General features: G+C 39.8%; 1 protein-coding gene across 8 annotated transcripts in view; it reads right to left on the minus strand.

Moving 5' to 3' along the window:
• The window catches only part of LRP1B (LDL receptor related protein 1B), a 1329376-nt gene that overhangs the window by 611958 nt on the left and 698755 nt on the right, over window positions 1-18663 (minus strand). For all 8 annotated transcript variants that reach the window (XM_078847919.1, XM_078847920.1, XM_078847917.1 and 5 more), the window contains 3 exons: window positions 17715-17886; window positions 11706-11849; window positions 9993-10229 (listed from right to left, as the gene is read on the minus strand). In XM_078847919.1, coding sequence (XP_078704045.1) covers window positions 9993-10229; window positions 11706-11849; window positions 17715-17886 — 553 coding nt within the window. The remainder of the gene's footprint in view (window positions 1-9992; window positions 10230-11705; window positions 11850-17714; window positions 17887-18663) is intronic.

Raw genomic sequence — 18663 nt, forward strand, 5'->3', positions numbered from 1 at the left:
ATAACGGTCAGGCAGTGCTGTCACCACAAACTGTAATTTTTATAAAAAAAATTTTTGGAGAAATGTACAGTTTAATTTCTTCCACACAATGTGAGCAAATTACACATTATTAGGCAGGGAGGCTTGCCTCTGCACGGAGATCCATGCAAAGCTTCCATTTTTTAAATTTTGCTTGGAAAATCCACATACTAAACTGCATGGAATTTCAATTTATCTACCTTGAATATAAAGAGCTGTGCAAATTTTGAATATGTTTCAACCTGTTCTTCCAGAAGGAGAAAAGGCCATATCCTCGGCCTTGTTTCATCTATTTTGCACTATTCCACTGGTGCAGAGCAGCTGTAATATGGCACAACCAACCCTTTGAAGATTTTTCCTATGTAGAGCAGCATCAATCCATAGCAGCTCCTATGCCACACTCTCCTGACTCCTGTTTAAGAAATATGGTCTGGGCACTTATAACCAATTTAAATTAGAGCAGCCTTGATGCTGTTCTAATGTATGTCATGGACCACTCAGCAATCAGATGGCCCCAGGGTCCAGAGAACGTAAGATGGCTTAAAGCCACCTTTGCAACCCACTTCCACCTCTTATGCCAAGTACATCAATGGCCTTAAATATTGTTTCAGTACAGGTTTTGGATGCAAGAGGAATGCAGAAGAAGGCCCTAACAGGCCAATTTCATTATTTAATCAATTTTCTTTATTAACTTTTTCATAAGGGAAACGATGGGCCTTTTACTTCAATTCATTTACTTCAACAGATATAAATTCTGATACATTATGGCCATATCCATAGTACCATTATCATTTTTCACTGTATGCTGTGATAAACATGTAATTTTGGTATCTACATACAGTGCAATATTTTTATTTTGAAGTTTCTAAAATGAGTTCTTCACACTATCTCAGGGTACAAATTTAATAAACAAAGGTAAACAAACATTGAATATATTTAATGTGTTGACAAATATCAATTGTGATAAGGTACACAAATCCAACATGGGCTGGAAAGCGTTAAATTGCAGCATGCACAACCAGCCCTGCTTCTAGACTTTTAGTGGGCATCAGGCCTGTAGGAAGGGACGGAAAAAGGGAAGAGCTCATTCAGTTGTAGCTGGCTAGGAAGGGGAGCATTCAAACTGTTTTTGCTCATCTGGAGTCAGAAATGGAGTAGGACTGTGGCTGTTGTCTGACTATGCCAAAAGAATGACAAGAGACATTAGATATGGGTTTAATCAGGTTGCAACTTTCATAGAATCATAGAATATCAGGGCTGGAAGGGACCTCGGGAGGACATCTAGTCCAGCCCCCTGCTCAAAGAAGGACCAATCCTCAACTAAATCATCTAAGCCAAGGCTTTGTCAAGCCTGACCTTAAAAATATCTAAGAAAGAGATTCCACCACCTCCCTAGGTAACGCATTCCAGTGTTTCATCACCCTCCTAGTGAAAAAGCTTTTCCTAACATCCAACCTAAACCTCTCCCACTGCAACTTGAGACCATTACTCCTTGTTCTGTCATCTGCTACCACTGAGAACAGTCTAGATCCATCCTCCTTGGAAGCCCCGTTCACATAGTTGAAAGCAGCTATCAAATCCCCCTCATTCTTCTCTTCTGCAGACTAAACAATCCCAGTTCCCTCAGCCTCTCCTCATAAGTCATGTGCTCCAGTCCCCTAATCATTTTTGTTGCCCTCCGCTGGACTCTTTCCAATTTTTCCACATCCTTCTTGTAGTGTGGGGCCCAAAACTGGACACACTACTCCAGATGAGGCCTCACCAGTGCTGAACAGAGGGGAACGATCACGTCCCTCGATCTGCTTGCAATGCCCCTACTTATACATCCCAAAATGCCATTGGCCTTCTTGGCAACAAGGGCACACTGTTGACTCATAACCAGCTTCTCGTCCACTGTAACCCCTAGGTCCTTTTCTGCAGAACTGCTGCCTAACCATTGGGCCCCTAGTCTGTAGCAATGCATGGGATTCTTTGGTCCTAAATGCAGGACTCTACACTTGTCCTTGTTGAACCTCAGATTTCTTTTGGCCCAATCCTCTAATTTGTCTAGGTCCCTCTGTATCCTACCCCTACCCTCCAGCGTATCTACCTCTCCTGCCAGTTTAGTGTCATCTGCAAACTTGCTGAGGGTGCAGTCCACGCCATCCTCCAGATCATTAATGAAGATATTGAACAAAACCGGCCCCAAGACTGACCCTGGGGGCACTCCACTTGATACAGGCTGCCAACTAGACATGGAGCCATTGATCACTACCCATTGAGCCCGACAATCTAGCCAGCTTTCTATCCACCTTATAGTCCATTCATCTAGCTCATACTTGAACTTGCTGGCAAGAATACTGTGGGATACTGTATCAAAAGCTTTGCTAAAGTCAAGGAAAAACACATCCACTGCTTTCCCCTCATCCACAGAGCCAGTTATCTCATTACAGAAGACAATTAGGTTCGTCAGGCATGACTTGCCCTTGGTGAATCCATGCTGACTGTTCTGATCACTTTCCTCTCCTCTAAGTGCTTCAGAATTGATTCCTGGAGGACCTGCTCCATGATTTTTCCAGGGACTGAGGTGAGGCTGACTGGTCTGTAGTTCCTTCTTCCCTTTTTTAAAGATGGGCACTACATTAGCCTTTTTCCAGTCTTCCGGGACCTCCCCCGATCGGCATGAATTTTCAAAGATAAGGGTGAATGGCTCTGCAATCACATCTGCCAACATCTTTAGTACCCTTGGATGCAGTGCATCTGGTCCCACGGTCTTGTGCTCATCCAGTAGTCCAAAACCACTTTTCTCCACAGAGGGCTGGTCACCTCCTCCCCATGCTGTGCTGTTCAGTGCAGCAGTCTGGGGGATGACCTTGTTTGTGAAGACGGAGGCAAAAAAAAGCAATGAGTACATACTGTTTCCACATCCTCTGTCACTAGGTTGCTTCCCTCATTCAGTAAGGTGCCCACGCTTTCCTTGGCTTTCTTCTTGTTGCTAACATACCTGAAGAAACCCTTCTTGTTACTCTTAACATCCCTTGCTAGCTGAAACTCCAAGTGTGATTTGGCCTTCCTGATTTCACTCCTGCATGCCTGAGCAATATTTTTATACTCCTCCCTGGTCATTTGTCCAGTCTTCCACTTCTTATAAGCTTCTTTTTTGTGTTTAACATCAGCAAGGATTTCACTGTTAAACCAAGCTGGTCACCTGCCATATTTACTATTCTTTCTACACATCGGGATGGTTTGTTCCTGCAACCTCAATAAGGATTCTTTAAAATACAGCCAGCTCTCCTGGACTCCTTTCCCTATCATGTTATTCTCCCAGGGGATCCTGCACATCAGTTCCCTGATGGGAATAACTTTATTATTACATAGATGTAATAATATAATAATGTAAAAATAAATTTATTATTAGATAGATGTCTGGGACTAACCCGGCAGATAAAAATGTGCAGTAATCGCCCCACTGTATTTTCCACTGAATGCATCCGATGAAGTGAGCTGTAGCTCACGAAAGCTTATGCTCAAATAAATTTGTTAGTCTCTAAGGTGCCACAAGTACTCCTTTTCTTTTGACCTAAGAACCTTACTCATATCTATATGTATAACAATCTTTTAACCACAATACTCTTTCTTTTTTAATAAATCTTAGTTTAGTTAATAAGAATTGGCTGTAAGCATGTATTTGGGTAAGATCTGAAATAGTCATTGTCCTGGTGCGTAATGTATCCCATCTCTTGGGATTGGTAGAACTTTATATATGATTAACAAGATTTTCAGTCATCCTAATCATATTTGACTTAGCTGTCTGGGTGGGAGCCCAAGGCTGGAGCTTTGAGGGAACTGTGGTTTTGGTTTTTGGGTAACCAGTAAGGTGTTGTAGAAGCTATTTTGTTGCTGGCTTGGTGAATCTAATTATTAGAATAACCACCAATTTCAGGGATTGTCTGTCCCATTCTTTGCAGTTTGCTGATTGAGCATTCTCAGTGTGGCCCCTCCAGGCAACAATGGTCACATAGTCCTTCAGCTTTTTTTTTCAGGACTCGCTCTTTACATAGCACACTTTCTCACACAAAACCCACTTCTGTTGATCATTGCTGTGGTAAACCACATTACATTTCTCATTCCCCAAAAGAGTGGTAAATTCCAGGACCAGACACAGACCTTAGGTCTCTTTCTGTGTCACAAAAATATGTGCATATCCTAACTCCGGAGCAGGGTAGAAAACCTTTCTGTTTGCAGAAATCCAGTACATGATACACTGAATGACATCAACAACGGCCTAAGGTAAAGTGCTACAGTTTTACCCCGTAGATGAAATATCAATTCCGCTGGGCTGCCACACACTTCAAATGCAATAATAGCATCTGTAAAAGGAGTCATTACTATCTCAATGAACTTGTAATATGATAAATTGTTTAACAACCTTTCTCTATGAGTTTGTAATATCTCTGGATTCATTATCATGTTAATAGAATTATCAAGGTTTCAAAATCCTTGCAATTTAAATATTTTCTTTTCCTGTTTGTTTTTGTCTTCTCATTTTTGTAATGATTTCCTTTAAATAAAAATGTAGCAAATTCAATTTTAAAATATGTTAAAACTTATTAAGAGTATGACATAGATCTATATAAAGCACTGAAATTAAGTCGTACCAAATGTTCATGCCATCCCTAAGTTGCCCTACTGAGAACAGATTTTTCAGCAATCATACTTTCACTTTTCATAATAGAAAACAAAAGACTGGAACTGGAGCTGGAACTGGTGACTAAAGAAAATCACAGCAAGACATCAGATTGATGATTTTTTTAAACTGTTAAACCTATAAATGTCCTCCACATCATTGTCCAGGCACAGCAGCTGTGAGCAAGGAGCATGGATTAATGAAGGTATGAGAGCACAGTTATTTTAATGTAAAAAGATCAATCAACATAAGGAAGGCTACTGCCAGTATCACTGAAGCTTATGTAAAAGACAATACAATCGATTTAGAGTAAGTCAGGATTCAGAAATTCATGGGTTTTGCATTGTTTTAATGGCAACCCTCCCCTGTAATTAAAAAGCAGTATGATCTTTTAAATCTGTATTCTCTAAACTACTGTCATGGTTTATATTAAAATAAATAAATAAAAGTATAACCCTTCTCGTCTTTCAAGATGCTACTCTTGGGTCTGTCCTGTCTCTCCTGTTCGTTTTACTTTCTTTATACAGTCCTGCAAGATACAGACCACCACCTGCAATGACCTGAACTTCAATGGGAGTCAACTAAATGTTTTTTTGATCACAAAAAGCAAATTAGTTGAAACTGAAACTTTTTGCAGAAATGTATCAGTTGCAACAAAACTTTTGTCTCGATGGTTTCTGTGGTCAAAACGAGAAAGTGATCCACCCCAGAATAGCAAATAGTTAAGGACCTCCACTTGGGTGTTTTATTATGCTTAAAATTTCCTGGGAATTCATCTGTATTTATTACAAAAATTAAAAATGGGTGAAAATCAGTGGAGAAAATTAACACAGCTTTGTGGGCAGGAAAAAAAACAACAAAGACGGAAAAGTAAGAGTATTGAAAGTAAATGCAGTTTAACGCTGTGGTTAATATTTTACTTTTAGCTTTATTTTTTAAAATTTTACTATGAAGAGGAAACTTTACTATGAAGCCACGCTGAAGGACTGGGGTCAAAATGGGGCTCTAGCCATCAGAGGCGGCAGATGGGTGCTCTCTCTCTCCTCAACTGCACAGCTGCAGCAGCTACAAACTCACAGTTACCTTCCTCTGAACAGGTGCACTGTGCCATCTGGTGGGAACTGTGCAAGGGACAGCCAGGTTTTGGGAGTTCTGACACTTGCAAAATTCATGTTAAAAAAAATCAGTAGACCCCAAACTTCAAGTTTTTCAAAACCCAAGAATTTTTCAGCTAAATTCAGTAAATTCCAAAAATGAAAAAATACATGTTTAAATCACAGAAAACTGGATGCAAACAGGTTGCTATGGAGACTGCTAGAAATAGGTCACATTTATAGGGATGGTATGTATTAGATGGATGGGGCGGAAGGTTTTAAAATACGCAAGTTTTCCGAAATACGTTGAACAAGCTCTGCTTCTACCACTAATAAACTAGAGAACTGGTGTATTTTGATCTTTAATCGTGTTTGATATGTATTCAATGTAATGTTCTGTCAAACTCTGAATGCAAGATGGCAGGCCACTTTCTCAAATGGCGAAAGAGCCTACAAGCAAGAGTAATTATGTCAGTCTCCTCACACTACTTGGACAGTGTTTTGGGGCCACTGGATCTGTGTAATTCCAGTTTCAGTAGCCCCTCTCCTGCCTTGGTCCAGTGCACTTCCATCACTTTCCACACTAAGCTTCGTCGACAAAGTAACCTAGTGTACTCCTACTCTACCCTCTTTAGGAAAATGCTGCAAAGACCTTCCATAGGCCCACCTATGCCAGAGTAAACTGTGTGCTATATTAATAAGAACTAAAAATCTAAAATAAGCATGAGATGACAAACTAGGATACAAGAGTTCAAAAATGGTCTAAATTGTCAACAATGGGCAAAGAATTACTTGCTCGCCACACTTGCTGAAATTACTTTAGTCTGCTAAATCAAACTCAATAAGTATCCAATTCTAACTATTTCACAGAATGTAATAAATCCTGTGACATCCATGCTATTGTGGCTTGTGCTGCAGTCCCTCAAAGTATGTACAAAATTGCAAATGTATGTTTTGGAATTTCCAAGCACAAATTAACAATATTCAGCATACCCAAAAAGATTAAAAATGGGGGGGGGGAGGGGAAATGCTACTATAAGATCTAATACATTCACTGTTTTAATTTCTTTCTGCTAAATTATCATTTAAAATTCATATTTAAAAGAAAGACCCAAGAACATTAAAATATATTCCTTATTCTTTCCTTTAGCTTCAAGTCAGATTATGACCAAGATGAAATCCTGGCCCCAATGAAATCAATAGCAAAATTTCCTTTGACTTCACTGGGGCCAGGATTTCACCCTAGATCTCTAATAGTTTCACAACTTCAATGAAAAAAGCATGAAGTATTGGAGTCAACTCACTACTGTGTGTAATCAGTTGTACTCTGATTTAAAGTTAAATAAAGGAATAAGGAATGCAATTTTGATCACTTACTTACTTCATAAGTAAAAGTTATCCTGAAGCAATTTTATCAGTGTTTAGCATTCTGGACATTCTACGGGATGTTGGTGATTAACTATATCACCAAGGAGGGGGACATCACATCCAAGTACAGTAGTGTACTTCTATTGACTTCAGTGGAACTGTGCTGAATTACTGACTGGCTTACTGACAACGTTCTAGCTGAAGAACTGGCCCTACATATAGGAAACGAAGACAATAATCATTTTTATTTTTACATGTCCCTTTACACAGATACATCCCAAAGTACTTTACAAACTATGTTGGCTGTTCAAACTACATACAGAAGTTCGGACTTCGCCCAGCCTTGCCCACATGCATAAGGAATGGCCAGGGTGGAATGAGCCTTTTCCCCACTCTCCTGCGACCTTTTGTCCTTGTACTCCCCAGCATGCAAGCATTATGTGGGTGCTCCCTGTTCATGGGAGCTCTAACTGAACAATCCTTAAATTCCTTGAATGTTTCTGATCTTTGTTCCAGTGCTCAACCAGCTCTCATTTTGAAAACCTGAAACCGGGTTTATAATGCACATTTGGAACCCTAATTATAGCTACCATTTCTGGTGCTGATGAGGGTATCACCTCTACTGTCTCTTTTAGGAGGAAACTTGCTGGGTGCTGTCAACTAGTTACCTACACTACACAACTGTTTAGTACAAGAAGCTAAAAATGAGGATTCACAACTGAAACCACAAGGGGAGTCAAGATACCACACTGCAATGTACTTAGCACTCAATTCTCACTCAGCAGCTAGTAGGATCAGGTTCCTGTGTGGGCAGACTGAAATGACTTGAATTGGAATATTGCTAGGGCTAACACACCTACTCTTGCAAGAAGTGTCATGCACAAGTAATGTGGACTTGTGATCAGAGAAATGGCAACTATAGCAGCATACATATTAATTTTTTAAATGATAAAAATACCATGACAAGTGCTCTTCAAATATGCTTAGTATTATGAAACTATCTGGAGCTCTGACTAAGTTAGCGTATGTCTACACTTCAGCCTGGAGCACGCTTTATAGCTCAGATAGGAAGACGTGCTAGCTTTGCTCAAGTTAGCATACTAAAAATAGCATTGTAGCCCAGGTGGTAGCAGTCTGTATATGTACCCGGGTGTCTGTGGGGGTTTGTACTCAGGAAGCTAGTCACAGCTGCCACTTATATTAACTCCAGCTACACTAGGCTTTTTACTGTGCTAGTCTGAGCGGAGCTAGCATGCGTATGTCTACCCAAGCTGGGAAGCATGCATAAAACAAAAGACAAATTCCATGGTGTAGCACATGAGAACTTGGGACACATCATTCTCAGTGGAAGGGATCCAGCTACAGAATAAACTTACGGAGTATATTAGGCAAATCCCATCAAACTATCTTTAGGAAACACTGCAAAATGTTCCTCTTTGGAAAAATATTTCCATCATAACAAGAATGGCAACAGAAGAAGAAGAGCTCTGTGTGGCTCAAAAGCTTGTCTCTTTCACCAACAGAAGTTAGTCCAATAAAAAAATATTACCTCATTCACCTTGTGCAACTTACAACATTGATCTACCCAAACACTTGCCAAAAACAAACAAACAAACAGGGTTTTGTAACAAACAAATCTACCAACCACCATCAGAATTAAACATATGAAAACAACGTTTATTTGTATCCCCAAAAGCACAGTATAAAACCTAAGATCATATACACACAGACACCATAAAAAGCTTTAATTAATTACTGATATATCAAACCAGCGTATTTTGCTTATATCAGCCCTATAAAGTGAGACCTTTAAAACACTTTTTACATAGAAAATGTCCTTTGTCATGCCTCTTAAGCAGACCAAAGATGCCTTAAAGCTGTTGGAGAAACCCACTGGTGAATTCCCCGTGCAGGGATACTTTATATAAAGCTGGTGTGGGTGGCTTTGTTACTTCAGGCACTAGCTGCCCTTTCCCCATTGTAAGGGGAAAATGGAGGTATGTTGGGGGTGTTCAAGGGCAGGGCATGGAGAAGGAGAGGATGCATACAGAGCAGAGCTACACATGACCCATTATTAGCATAAGATTCCAGTAGCATAAATTAGGTTTACCCTTGCATAGCCCTAATGTGCTAGAGCCATGTGACCCTGTTAGGGAGCCGCAACTGGCTACCAGCAGCCTTCTTGCTTTTCTGTTCAGTCTGTGCAGCTCAAATACAGTGGAGAATCAAGTCCAGAGTGCTTTTTATTACAGCCAGGATTTGAATGAAGCCCTACCAGTGAAGGCTGCTGAATCATCCCACTGGAATTCTGGCCATATCACCTCACCAGCCAACAGTCCCATTTTGCAGTCTTTGTTCAGGCCTCTGCCAAAAGGGAAATTGTGGTGTTCTTCTTAGCAAACCTTTTTCCACTCACGGGCATCCACCAGTTTTGGACACTTTGGGCTTGATCTAGCCCAATTTATTGACTTTTTTCCACTGGCATTACTTTATTTATAATTAACTGCAAACTATCTGGTATCGGGAGGATCTATTATGATCTACAACATCTCAAGTCTGATTTTCACAGGTGCTGAGAAAACATGGAAGACAATGAGAGCTGCAGGTGCTCAGCATCTGTGAGTTTTCCCTCAAGAAACAAAAATGCAAATGCAGAGCTGTAAAACAGGAAAGGAAGGGAAAAAGAAATTATCTAAACTTCTCCAATCTTTAAAAAGGTTTAGTTTGGCTTCAGGTTCAGTTAGAGGTTTGGGTGAGGCTCTTCATCGATTTGCATTCTATATGGATCAGTTCACCCTCTCATTAGTGACATTCTTTTGCTGTTGCTATCATCTCCCATCACTTACCATCTTTCAAGATTGTCTCACGCTCTGTGCCATCAATTTTCTGTCGCCCAATCAGGAAGCTTGTAGTGTCAGCGAAGTAGATGTAATTGGTCTCAGCATGGAAGTCCAGAGCACGAGGGTTGACAAGGTTTTCTATGGGGATCATGTATTCATCAGCGACTTTGGAATTCAGGTCCATTCCTCGTATGATTCCCGGGCGTCCCTTCCCATAAAACAGGAACAACTCATTCTTTGGTCCTGGAGAAAAAAGATTGCAAAATGCAAACAACCAATGCCGCCTAATCTTCTTTATGCTGCATGATGTCACGTGTTAATTAACCAGCACAATTAGAGGTTTTTTATTCAATACCAAAAATTAAACCCTTACATATTCTGAATGTATCTAAACTCAAAATGATAGCTAATTACATTACCTTAATTAAAATACAAATACCTCTGAGATTAGGTTATATCTAATTAATCATTCTTTTGTCTGTAACAATCGACTTTGCAAAAACATGACAGATCATAAGATCACACTGGCTACAAAGTTAAACAGCATGTATAATATTGTAGGCATTTAATTTTACAATTCATTAGGCTCTGTCGAGGCTGTTGTAGACAGTGACTGTGGCATTCATTAAATCTGACAATACAGAAAACTTCAGCAAATTCAAAACAGACCACTCAAAATCTTTCATCTGAAGACAGGCAGAAGCAAATAAATCAAAAGATCTTATTTTATTTCGACAGTGCTAAGAATCCACACAAATGACTCAAAGTTTTGCTGCAAACATAAGAAAAAAATATGGCAAAACTTTTAATCAATGCCTCTAGAGCTCTATGTTGGGTTTTTAAATCAAATCCGTTTGGTTTTAGCGGATGTACATAAAATTCAGTTGTAAGGTGGGAAGAAAGAATAAACTATTTGAAAATTTCATCAGATTTTTTTATTGATGCCCAAACCCCAAAAGCTTTTGAGAATCAGTTTACCTGTAAGTGTCAAAATACAAGCATCTATCTACTTGTGTGGTCCGCATCACACTATTATCTGAACTAAATCAAATGTCTTTGGCCAAGAGATCAGACTAAAAATCTCAAAAAAACAAGCTCTCATATAAAACTTTTAGGACTCATATTTTGGCTGGGTCAGATAATCCACAGGTTGTGTTTCTCTCAGAATACTCCATCTGCTATTGGTCCCAGCCCAAATCAGGAATTTTCAGAGAAGAAATACTTAATCTTCAAAAAATGTTTGCATTTCTTATGTTACACAAATCAACTTGTTCTTCCAAACTATGATGGACAAAACCCTGTTTGCCTTATTCACACAGTGTTACTGCTTATGAATCAGAATGGTGAGAAGGATTTGACCCGCTGTGGGTAAAAATTAATGTGAAAATATTTAATTCTGTTGCAGTACTGATGTATTATGACACCAAATAAACAGAGTAAAAGTTACTAAATGAAAATTTGGAAGGATTTGTTTTTGTTGTTGTTTTTAATTTTAGTCAATAGTGCCCCAGGTTCAATTTACCCACTTCTATAGAATGAATTTAGTCAGATAGCTTTAAGGGAATAAAAGGAGAATGTGAGCAAAATGGCAGGTGCATACTGCAAACAAATTTTACCTAACAACTTATGTTATTTCTATTGTTGATGATGATGTTAATTAACACTCAGAATTCTACCCTGAAATATTAGCTGCTAGGAAAGTGTTTGATTTTAACATACTTTTGCATGACCTGCCATCACTTCCCAAGACGAAGCCAATCCTGCAGCGACAAGTCCGTGTTTTGTAGTTGCTGCTGAGCAGACAGATGTGCGAACAACCCCCTGGCATTCCATATGGGTCTACTTCACATGCATGGCTTCTGACTACAACGAATGAAAAATAGCATGCTTGAAATCCTTTAAAAGCAAGATAATTATATGCATCAGCATGTTGAGAGTTTAGACAGAAAAGCGAATCTGAGCTACAATCCATCTCTTCCCAGGATACAATCATAAAAAAGGTCAATTTTTAAAGATGATGCCCCAAATAGAAAAGTATATAAATTCGAAGTGTGATAATGTAGCTATTAAACCACATTTCACATTGGAGTAGGTATGCAAGCACTCTGTATGAGCAATAGACTGAGAAGCATTCGCTGAAGTAGCACATCACAGTGCAGACTGACATTATTTAACAGAATACAGCGTGTGCTCCTTCCATGCCAACTAAACTCAGTATTGATCCACACCCTGGCTCTATACCCTTGTGGAGGAGTCTATCATCTCCCAGTCATTATGCTCAGGGAGGACAGGACCGGGATTTTGGCACATCCATGTACAGGGACGAAAAAGCAGTAAGGCTCCCCACACACTCTTTTCCACATTTGCACACTGTGCAGAGCAAGCCACAGTTTGCTCAAAATGTTCATTTCTCTTGGTTTTACATTTTAAAGGCATACTTCTGAATTAACAGTAAGAGTACCCAAAATTAGGTATGAAAATATTTGATAATTAAAATAAGGAAAAAGACTTACCTTCTAATTCCACTTGTCTGAAGATATCATCTTGAAGGATTCTTATTCAGGGTTGTTAGCTACTTAGTAATTCTCTTAGTTCTTTAGATTTATTGACACTTGAGGGTACAGACAGTGGGGCAGAGTGTGAACTAGGCCACCTATTGACGGGCACATACCACCCCTGCCAAGTATAAATGCTGGCCTGCAAACATTCTAATCAGATCCTAGGTTTGTAACCTATCATTTAAATCAGCTTCTATACCAAATGACCAGAGGACACCAATTTTTAAAAAGGGCTCTAGAGGTGATCCCAGCAATTACAGGCCAGTAAGCCTGACTTCAGTACCGGGCAAACTGGTTGACACTATAATAAAGAAAAAAAATTTTAGACATATAGATGAACATCATTTATTGGGGAAAAGTTAACATGTTTTTTTTAAAGGGAAATCATGCCTCACCAATCTACTAGAATTCTTTGAGGGGGGTCAACAAGCATGTGGACAAGGGGATTCAGTGGATATAGTGTACTTAGATTTTCAGAAAGTCTTTGACAAGGTCCCTCACCAAAGGCTCTTAAGCAAAGTAAGCAGTCGTGGGATAAGAGGGAATGTCTTCTCATGAATGGGTAAATGGTTAAAAGATAGGAAACAAAGGGTTGAAATAAATGGTCAGTTTTCAGAATGAAGAAATAGTGGTGTCCCCCAGGGGTCTGTACTGGGACGAGTCCTATTCAACATGTTTGTAAATTATCTGAAAAAAGGGGTAAACAGTGGGGTGGCAAAATTTGCAGATGATATTCAAGATAGTTAAGTCTCAAGCAGACAAAAGGATCTCATAAAACTGGGTGACTGGGCAACAAACTGGGCAGATGAAATTCAATGTTGATAAATGCAAAGTAATGCACATTGGAAAACATAATCCCAACTATACACATAAAACGACGGGGTCGAAAGTAGCTTTTACCACTCAAGAAAGATTTTGGCATCATTGTGGACAGTTCTCTGAAAACATTCACTCAATGTGCACGACAGTCAAAAAAGTTAACAGAATGTTGGGAATCATTAAAAAAGGGATAGATAAGACAGAAAATATCATATTTCCTCTTTATAAATCCCTGGTACACCCACATCTTGAATACTGCTTGCAGACGTGGTCGCCCTATCTCAAAAAAGCGATATTGGAATTGGAAAAGGTTCAGAAAAGGGCAAAAAAATTATTAGGGGTATGGAACAGCTGCCATATGAGGGGGGATTAATAAGACTGGGACTTTTCAGCTTGGAAAAGAGACGACAAAGGGGGTATATGATAGAGGTCTATAAAATCATGATTGGTGTGGAGAAAGTAAATAAAGAGATGTTATTTACTCCTCATAACACAAGAACTAGGGGTTACCAAATGAAATTAACAGGCAGTAGGTTTAAAAACAAACAAAAGTAGTATTTCTTCACACAGCGCACAGTCAACCTGTGTAACTCCTTGCCAAAGGATGTTGTGAAGTCCAAAACTATAACAGTGTTCAAAAAAAGAACTAGATAAGTTCATGAAAAATAGGTCCAACAATGGCTATTAGCCATGATGGGCAGAGATGGTGTCCCTAACCTCTGTTTGCCAGAAGCTGGGAACAGGCGACAGGAGATGGGTCACTTGATTACCTGTTCTGTTCATTCCCTCTAGGGCACCTGGCATTGGCCACTGTCGGAAGACAGGATACTGGGCTAGATGGACCTTTGCTCTGACTCAGTATGGACATTCTTATGTTCTTATCCTGTGACTGATTAGAAGGCAGAACTGCCAGAAAGAAAATCTCATTCTAGATTAGCAACAGAATATTAAAGATGTGCCTCAGAGAAAAATTAAAAATAAGATGCAAGGGGAAAACAAATAAAAATAAATGTAACTTTCAAAGTGTAATAGGAGGGAGGCAAGTGACTCAAAATCCTTAAAGATGATATCCTCTGATAAGCAAAATTTCTGTGTGTTCTAGCTTCTTAAAAGCTTCTGGTATATCTTCTGTGAAAGAAGTGGCCAGATGAAAGCCTTCTTCCTCCACCTAGGTTTTGACCATGAAGACCTGGTAGTCCACATTGCAATGGACTGTGGCCAAGGACTTTTAATCTATTTATCCAAATGTATTCTGGGCACAGGTGTTACCAGCCTTTCCTCTACCCATGGCAACTCCCACCAACAAGGTTTGTACAGAGGATGAGGCAAAAAGTCAGAAACCCATTGCATGTGTGGGGCGGGTAGGGGAGATTGTAGTCTAGGAACCTCTCAATAGTGGGTCTTGTAGGTTCTTGTAGTTTTAATTCAAAAAATGCTGACTTGGACAGTTTATATAAAAACTGGTTAAAGCAAAGATCATCCCCTGCTGAGACACTTCCTTTGTTCTTCTCTAAAGCAGAAAAAGTATCTACTATCAAAAGAAAGCCCCAGTTCATCTGAGTGCCTCTTGCATGGAGGAACACTCTCATCCGATAAGCTAAGTGCTTCCAACTACAAAACCGAGGCTCAAAAATATCAAGATGTGAATGCTTGATGAAGACTTGGTTTTGTTGGCAATAGCAGAGAACACTTTGCTGAGGAAGCTGTTCTCAAGAAGAAGCTATGACTGTGTCAACATATGCAGCATTGACACTGAGTCCTGGTGCTCAACGATCTTGTCCAACTCAGGTTTCAGCATTGAGCACCTTGGACTGGCCTCATGCCAGATTTCTAGGAGTTTCCTTGAGATTCCTCAAGGAGGGCTTGGAGGTGGCACCATGTTATTATTCTTCCACATTGGTAAAGTTGGAAGTCGCAAAGTGGCCTTACTTCCTCTTTAGATGCCATACTTGAAATAATGGGGGGGAAGGTCCTTAAAAGCCATTGGCCACAACTCATGACATTGAGGGACTTGCAAGACTGAAAGAATACCAAGTACAAAGACAGACACAAACTATAAGATGTTTGGATTCTCAACAAACTTTTGTCCTGGAGCTCCTGGGACTCAGACACTGGGGTGAGGATGACAGTGCCGGCACAAGAGGACTAGGAAACTAGCAAAAATGCCACAACAGGGGCAAAAAGAAAGGAGGGTGGGAGTTCTCAATAAGATTAGTGACACCTGCACACCACAGGTGCTGAAGCACCAGAGTGCTAAGAAGAAAAGGTACCAAAGCACTGAGAAAAACAAGTGCCAGGGATCATGGTGCTCAAATAGGATAAGTACTGCTGAAGGATACCAGACAGGCTTAATTAGAATCCTGAGTGCTGGAGATCAAAGAAACAGTCTCCTGTGGGTAGATCCTTTGCCAACTTGGTGAAGGAGAAAGTGACGGGAGCATTTGTAAAGCAGTGGGGTTTTTGCACAAAAGTGAAGATCCATGATGGATGCTGGACAGCAGGATGTGCTACACCTAAGTGAAAACACGGCCAGTGCTCTTTCCAGAGCACTTTTTAGGCATTCAGGATCATGATCTTCCCTACCTTTTCCAGATATGCCTCATCTGAATGCTACCTGCTACACTAGTTCCCTAGTTCAGTAAGCCAAATTATGGGTTCCTCCTCTATAGTGAGCTTGGAGATGGATTCCTATGTTCTAATTTCACCCTCCTAGCACACCTATGCAGGGCTCAAAGCCTACTTTATTTTTTATTTCCAACTTTCTCTTTGTTTTCTTAATAAAATATTATTCAAATTCCATATTCTAAAGATAGAATAGAAACCTAACCAAACTGAGATAGCCCATACAGCAAATCTTAATGAGCAACAAACGTGTCCATTCAGAACATAACAACTGGTCTAGTGTAACAAAGAGCACAGGAGAATACCACAGTCACAAAGGATGTAACAAAAGTTATATCAAAAATCATATATCCTGTGCGCTAAACCTCCTTGCTCCCCATGAGGACAAGATGTCAGCCTATAGCAGTATGATTCTTTGCAATGCTCTTCATGGATGACATCTGCAGATCAGTGTTCTCAACTATAGGTTGAAAATCAGTTCAGCCAATCTATATCAAGTGAGAGTTTGACGAAGCTTCAGAATCCTTTCTAACCTAACAGTTCAATTATATAATAAAGTTCACATTGTTCGTAAAGCTTGTGTGCCAGTTTCCATGTTAAAGTAGCCAAAGCAATAATATCTGTTCTTGTGAATGATATCTTGTTGGGAAACCATCATTTTACAAAAATTATAGCCTTACCTTTCAATGTCTGCACGCTTAAAATTTCCACAAAAATCAGTGGGTATTTTGAGTGTGCAAGGTATGCAGGATCAGGCCCATAATTAGAACTGCAGGAATGGGATTTTCCCGTCCAAAACAAAGTTTGAGATTTTGAATGTTTTCATTCTGAATCAGAACAAAAACAAGAAAACTCAAAAAAAAAAAGTGAGGAAAAGATGAGAAATATTCCATTTTAGGAAAAACTTTTTTTTTTGGCTTGCTGACTGCCATCCTAACAGGTGTCCAGGCTGCCTGAAGTCCTGGGCTGTCCATCATGTGGTCACCTGGGAAGCCAGGCAGCCTGGAAATCTTGGAAGCCTGAGGTGCTGACCAACCAGGAGCCTAGAATCCCAGGAAACCCCAGCCTTCAGCACCCCACCAGCCAGGGATTCAGATATCCCACCAGCTGGGAAGTCTGCAAGCCTGGGGATCCTGGCTCCCTGGCTGCTCACCAGGTGGGCAACCTGGGATCCTGCAAGGCAAGAAGGTAGCCACCCACTGAGCCCTGAAGCCCAGGGAACCCAGCTTATGGCAGCCCGTCAGGCAGGCTATTGGGGATCATAGGAAACTTCAGTTCTCAGGAAGCTCATCAGGGCTCACTGCCATGGAATCTGGAAGCTTGTGAGCACAGAGAAGCGAGTGGACTAGCTTGCAAGTTGGCAGAAAACTGAACAGGCACACAAGATTGCAGGCTGCCTGCTTTCTGTTGAATGTTTTAACAGAATCAGCTCATTCCAATGGAATCTTTTGAGTCTGTCCAACCAGTATTTTCCAATGGAAAACTGTTCCATAGGACTGTTTTTGACCTGCTCTACTGATATCTATTTTCCTAGCAGATGCACAGAAGATTTACATAAGTAACTCCATTACTTGTCATAGGGGTTTTCTACATAAAAATCATATCTATTATTATGCCTGTTAGAACAAAGGGCAGCTTAGCCCCCAGCATTAACTACAAAGATTTCAGTGAAGTTACACCAGAGTTGGCTCCAGAGAAAAGTGTACCACAAAGGGAATTTTGAGCGTACCTGATGGTTGCGTTCTTTTCTGATAGACATGGATCTCTCTTGCATTTTCCAGTATAATCAGTGCCTGAACATCTGTGCGATTGTATCTGTTTATTCGTAAGATGCTGAAGTTATCTGAATTAGTTGCATATAGATAGTTTTCAAATACTGTTAAACTATAAAGATGCCTAACCTGAAAAAGAGAAAAAACATGGCTATTTTTATCAGGACTTTAGAAAATAATAACAATAAATAATAAGAATAATGTAACATGTAGAAACTGAACTGTATAACAGAACCAGTTTTTGAAAAAGTAAATAAATATTTTTAAAATCTCAGTGAAGACTCAAGTGATTTCTGCTTTCTTTTTACTAGAGAAACATAATATTTTTATTAAAATTCTTGTTTTACAATTAAATTTATGTAAAGACAGAAAAAATCAATATTACACACACACACACAAAATACACTTCTATAAGTCTTTGACTTTTTTTTTTGTCTTAGCTGTGTCTGTCTTTTAGAGTGTAAACTCTTCAGGAAATGTTTTAAATTGTGCCTTGCACAGCATCATCCACATTGTTAGTGATTAACAAATAAATAAATAAATAATAGCAATAGCATTCAGTAAAGAGTAGTAAAAGGCTATTATCTACATACAAAATGGAAGAATCATGCATGCACAATACGTAAGGTGAGTCACTTTCTTATTTCAATAACATTATAATTAGAGTTGAGTGAATGCCGTAAAATGTTTTCAATAAATATTTTCTTAAATTTTTAAATGAGTTCCCTGGGGTGTACCAGGCCTTTGTGGCTCCTACTGGATGGCCCACTACTCTGCTATATCCCGCGCTAGGAAACAGTGAGATGGCAGCAGAGGTGGGTCCTCCAGGCCTACCCAGAGAGGCCTCACTAGAGCAGCTATCTTGGAAGCTAGAGAGATTTGGTTCTCCAAGGGCTAGAAGAGCTA

The sequence above is a fragment of the Lepidochelys kempii genome, chromosome 11 (assembly GCF_965140285.1).
Source record: "Lepidochelys kempii isolate rLepKem1 chromosome 11, rLepKem1.hap1, whole genome shotgun sequence".
In the NCBI taxonomy this organism is placed as follows: Eukaryota; Metazoa; Chordata; order Testudines; family Cheloniidae; genus Lepidochelys; species Lepidochelys kempii.